The following is a 6,071-nucleotide window of genomic DNA, read 5'->3' on the forward strand; positions in this document are numbered from 1 at the left end:
AATTACTAGTGTTTCTCAGAACTATATTACCTATATCATAATTACTTTTTTCTACTGAAATTTAACTCTCTAACATAAACAGACAACTTTATGACCAGCACATTAAAGAAATTACTCTTGTACTTTTGGTCCTAACATCTTTCAACATGTATTCTAACAATAGCATAGAGAAGGCTTTATCCAAAAATATATATATGTATGTGTGTGTGTGTGTGTGTATATATGTATATATATATATATATATATATATATATATATATATATCCCTATTATTTATTCCCATGTTATCAGAAAGAAACCTTTCTTTCAGGTAGTCATATTGACTTAGGTTGATGGAAGAACAAGTTAAGTAAAATGTAAAGCTCACCTGAGAAAACTATAGAAACAATTATCCCTAGACATCTGTTGTCTATATTATCATCTCAAATTATCTACTAACCCTCCTATCTTCAAAATCTCTTATTGTAAGTATAAAAAGAAACCCCATACCTTTGAAACCAAAAACACAAAGAGATCTTGTTGAAAATAAGTAGAGAACTCCTATCTACCAAGTAGCATTTTTTTTGTAGAGAGGGAAACAAAAAGCTCTACTTTCACAATATAGATAAATGCCTATAGGCCATTTATAAAAATAAGTCCAGCAGCTTCAGTTAACTGGACACTATCATTTCTTCCAGGTGTGATGCTGGTTATACTGGACAACACTGTGAAAAAAAGGACTACAGTGTACTGTACGTTGTCCCCGGCCCTGTACGATTTCAGTACGTCTTAATTGCAGCTGTGATTGGAACGATTCAGATTGCTGTCATCTGCGTGGTGGTCCTCTGCATCACAAGGTCAGTAACTATACTCAATGGCCACCCAAGTAAGAACTATGTTGTTCCGCCTGGTCTTAATCAGGTCACTCTAATTATGAGTCTCTTCATGGGCTCTGCAACCATCCATTCTCTAGAGTCCTGTTTCTTCGGCATAATAGCATTTGAATAGCCAAAAGGAAAGACAGTTCATTTTCATGCTGAGTGGTACAAATTATTTTCCTTACGTTTGCATTATGATGAGGATTATTTATTTTCTAAGCAAACGTCTTTTCCCCCTCTAATGTATAATGCCAATAAATATGCTCTTCTCTTTTAACTAAAAAAGGCCGGTCTTCATTCAAACTATTAACAGGCTATTTAAATTACCTGTATTGCCTTAACCAGATCAGTATGCTGTTCTAGTATTAAATTATGTATCTCATAAATATACCTCATTCATGGCATAGATTTCCAAGTGTAACTCTCAGATGTAATCATTTTAACATAATTTAACATAAAAATATACATTTTTATCTTAAATTAACAAAATAGCTTTTAATCACAAAATTCAAAGAAAAATAGTTATAATGAGAAAAAATTCTGTTATAGTACATGAAAACCTTTAATGTAAGGGAACATGCAGCAAATATCACATTTTATATCAGACTCCCAGAATAATCAAATAGTAATTGTTTCCTAGAGAGCTAGGTTGAGAGAGATACAGAGATCTCATCCAGTTTCAACAGGAAGGTAAACCATGATTAATTAGTGATGTCTGATATTGGGCTTGGACTAAAGAAGTGAGGCCAGGTACTTGCTTAACTTCATTAGCATGTAAATTCATGGTAACCGAGAATTAGATTCTAAACCAAATGCATAGTATCTATGTCCTACCTAGAAATATTATTGAAGATAGATTTTTTTGGGTTTTTTTAATCTGATTTCACTCTCCTTGAGAAAAAAATTCTAAGGAAGTTTACAAGATTTTTGCCAAATTCAAAGGCATTTAGACTTTCATTCATTTATACAGCTCTGCAGTAAATCAGAATGTTTCCCCAAAAAAAATTATTTTCAAGAGAAGAAAATGAAAGTATCATACCTTTGGAAAATAAAGGCACAATGCATCTCCGTCTCTGTATTTCACTATCTTCTTTGAGGACAAGTGTGGCATTTGCTCTTGAAAAAGACAAAATATGGTTCATAAATCCTTGCCTGGCCTAAAGGCTTAAGAGAAGATCATTGACAGGAGCTTTGTGCTACTCTAAGCCAAGTTGAGTTCATCAACTCGACTCACACGTTTAGATGCCAAGTGAGTCAATGGATTATATTAAAATAGATTCTGGGGAACATAAAAATGACTCAAGAAACCGAAAACACTGAATATAAAACAAAACATAGAAAAAAGTCTAAAACACAGGAAACTGCACCATATTACTCTGAGGGTCTTGAGCCTTCTAATATCTTAGCAATATCAGCACATGAAAAACAAAATTCATGTTTACCAGATCTAATCTCATGATAATTGGATTTACTACTTCAGGTACAGACAAAAATGCAAAATTTTAAATACTTTAGCAAATATTTTCAAGTCTCATTACACAGTTCCATTCCCATACATAATAAAAACAACTGGAACACATAGGGTTCTCACCAAGAATTGTGTGTGTATATGTGTTTATATAGATTGGATATGTGTATATACACACATCCATGCACATGCATTTAATAACATTATGAAGAAGGAACAATTATCCCCATTTTCAAAATAGGGACTCTGAGTTAAGTTAGCAAATTGCTGTGTGTACACAGCTGAGCATTAAGGGCCGAAATGGAGTGCTGCCTAGTGAACAGAGACTGTTCACTTAACCACTGCCCTTACTGCCCCTTGGCTGGTCATGATGCTGTATATTCTGATGCTCAAGGCAACCTAAACTGAGCTCCACATTAAAGCAAGCCATTTTTTCAAGGCATATGGTCATTATTATTTTCCATGTTAAAACAAAACAAAACCCATCTTCTGTTTACTTTTGAGGATGAGAAATAGCCATAAGCTAAATTAGCATTATTGCAATGTATTTTATGAACCTGCCTTAGGACATCCAAGCCTTCCAAAGCCTTTCTAGGAGTCACACTAGTCAATAAACCACAGTGTTCCTAGTGCGCATTCATTTCATTCACTTGAAAACATTCTGCTCAAAACCCAGACTTTCCAACCAGGCCATTGCCCCCCAGCAGAGCCCTCTTGGCCACACGTGTCTGTCAAGACCTATTCCAAAATATCCATTTGCTAACAGATTTGCAAAATCACATCAAACAGAGGTCCCCTCATTCTCTTCAATTTTTTTTAATCTCTTCATCATGTGGACTCTCCTCTTTTCTACTTCCCTCCTCTTTATTTTCTCCTCTTCCCACTTTTTTTTTCTTTCCATCATTTTTACTATTTTAGTCAAACACCTAAATACAACATGTGTTATAAAAAAATAAAGATCTAGAGACATGTCCTGAAATGAAAAGTTGCTTTGTGAGAAGATGGATCTTCAATCTTTTTATCTCCAGTTCCGACTTACTTAAAATATGACTTCCAGCTCCATGTTCATTTTGATAGATCTACCCTCCCCCCCAAAAAAATAATATATATGAATATACATATATATGCAATATATTTTATTCATATATTCTCTGATACCCCACAGTTTATTGTAATAGAAGTTTTATGAAAGTTATGTTGTTGTTGTTTGCATCATCAAAACATTCTTTTATTACAAGAGAAAAGATACTAGATCAGAGCTTCTCAGATAATTTGACTGAATATTAGCTTTTTGGTACCAATTTATGTCCTTAGCTTATAGTGCTAATGTAGAAAAATGACATTAGGCTAAAGCAAAATAATATCTGTTTCCATTACATATCAGATAATAACAGATGGCTGATTCTCTGGTTTGATTTAAACTTGTAGCATTGAAATGTCAATATAACATTCATCCTGAGAACATTTAAAGTGTAAAGTTGTTGAAGACCTTTAAAGTGAGATTAGATGGACTCATGACTTACTTGACTGCATTATGCTTAGTCATTCTTTGTGCTTTAATGAGTAAACAATTGAGGACTAGGTAAATGTATTCCTCTTCAACTTCCGCCTCTGTTCTTCAATTTTCCTCAACAGATTCTTAAGGATGACTGGAACTCAGTTAATACTAACAATAAATTCTGTCATCTGAAATATTTTCATAACTTGCTTAATCCACAACTTCACTCTGTGATTGTAGGACCCAACTTTAGGTAGTAGCACCGGACTAAGATCTGTACACTTTCCAACCTTCTAGGAAATGCCCCAGAAGCAACAGAATTCACAGACAGAAGCAAAATACAGGGCACTACAGTTCAGACAACACAACAAGAGCGTCTACAAGGTTAATCTAAAGGGAGCATGTTGCACAGTGGCCGGACTACCGAGAGCTTGGACTACACGTACCGTATTATAGACAAAAGAATAAGAAAAAAGATCTACACATGTTGCCTTGCATTTGTGGTAATCTACACCAATGAAAACATGTACTACAGCTATATTTGATTATGTATGGATATATTTGAAATAGTATACATTGTCTTGATGTTTTTCTGTAATGTAAATAAACTATTTATATCACACAATATAGTTTTTTCTTTCCCATGTATTTGTTATATATAATAAATACTCAGTGATGAGAAAAAGTTGGCATTCTTAAATGTGCTGTATCTCATAACTGTAAATATAATCAAGCTAGTACAATCTGTGCAGATACCAGTATTTCATCTTTCTCCACATCCTGAGACAGAGCATTGGTTTATATAGGACTCAGTGGCTAAGTTTTGAGTGATTTCAAGATCAAGGGAAATGATGGTTATTGAAAAAGGGAAAAAAATAATTTAGTTTGTATCGAGTGAGGATAAAATATTTCAGATCTTTGAATCATCTCTATTTCATCAACTTTCTTCCATGGTCCTCCATTTTCATCCCCAGAGCAACAAAAATCTCTGGCATATAAATTAAATCAAAGAAGAAAAGAAAGGAAACTGTTTTATAACTCATAAAGGAGAGAGAAAGAAGATACTGATTGTTATTTGGGAAGCATCTTAGAATCTCCCAGTTAAGTGCATATATTTGAAGGGTCCTGAACAAGTTACATATTAGGAATACACAGAACATAAAATCTATTCCATTTAGGTAAGTGGAATTAACTACTAAGGGAAAAATTTCATAACATCATTAAATGTGAAAAACCAAAATCACGAATTCTCAAAAGCACCTTGCTATATTTATAGTATATAGTTCTTTAAAAAGAACTATAGTGGAATCACAACTAAATACCTCATGAATACCTTTATGGCTAATGCAGCACCATTATTTAAAATGGAACTAAGATGATGATAATACTTTATAAAACATAGAAATGTTTTAAGCATATTTATATGATGAGATAGAAAGAAAATGAATCCCATAGCATTTGAAAGAGCTTAGTGGGAAGTTGATGAACTTTTGAGCATACAAATAGGTAGGACCACTTTGTTTGGGAAAAAAAAATTCACTGAAAATTCTCAAAGAATAATATCAAAATAACAAATCAAACCATTGCCTTTTTATCATTTAGTTCTTCATAGCTTTCTGTGGCTAATGTAGTAAATCTAAATAAAGGTTTTTTTTGTTGCCTTCAAATGACCTCTTCATGAACTAAAAGGAATGACACTCCTGTGTCAAAAAAAAAAAGACAAGGAAAAAAAAGCAGACAAGTATCACATCAACATATTCTGAATATAAAATATTCAGTGAAAAATAAGGTTCCTTAAGTGATATTTAAGATATTTCCTAAAACATAAAGAGAGGACAATCTAAATAGAATTTTTGACTCTCTGTAAAACCTGGTTTTCCAGGTTAGTAATCGTACTGAAAAATGTGAATTTATTGGCATAACCATCACTCAAGTGTTTCTATAAATCAGTCCTATGCCTCTTGTACAAAACAAACTCTATTTAAACGTCTGCATTGAATTTTAGTGGTTAACAGAAATGTTACTAGCCCTGATCTCCTTTGTAAGACAGAAGTTATGGCAAACAAACCCTTCTTTCTCCTAAAGGAAGAGAAAAATGCAACATCACAGGGCTTAGCAGAGCTTAAAAGAAACAACAATTTCACTGACTTTTACTTGTAAGTATGATGTGACTTGCTTTGTTAAATACTGATATATTATTTTGCATGAATTTTTATCAGAGAATCTTAAACCTAAGTGTCGGAAAAGT

The 6,071-nt window shown here is 33.1% G+C and overlaps 1 protein-coding gene across 2 annotated transcripts in view; it reads left to right on the forward strand.

Moving 5' to 3' along the window:
* Window positions 1-5,490, forward strand: part of TMEFF2 (transmembrane protein with EGF like and two follistatin like domains 2) — a 231,365-nt gene extending 225,875 nt beyond the window's left edge. The window contains exons 9-10 of one of the 2 annotated variants that reach the window (XM_033111301.1): window positions 678-836; window positions 4,064-5,490. In XM_033111301.1, the coding sequence (XP_032967192.1) occupies window positions 678-836; window positions 4,064-4,076 (172 nt within the window). In that variant the 3' untranslated portion in view covers window positions 4,077-5,490. The remainder of the gene's footprint in view (window positions 1-677; window positions 837-4,063) is intronic. The other variant, XM_033111300.1, reaches the window with a different exon arrangement.
* Window positions 5,491-6,071: the final 581 nt, after the last annotated feature.

Source organism: Rhinolophus ferrumequinum, chromosome 8 (assembly GCF_004115265.2).
Source record: "Rhinolophus ferrumequinum isolate MPI-CBG mRhiFer1 chromosome 8, mRhiFer1_v1.p, whole genome shotgun sequence".
NCBI lineage: Eukaryota > Metazoa > Chordata > Mammalia > Chiroptera > Rhinolophidae > Rhinolophus > Rhinolophus ferrumequinum.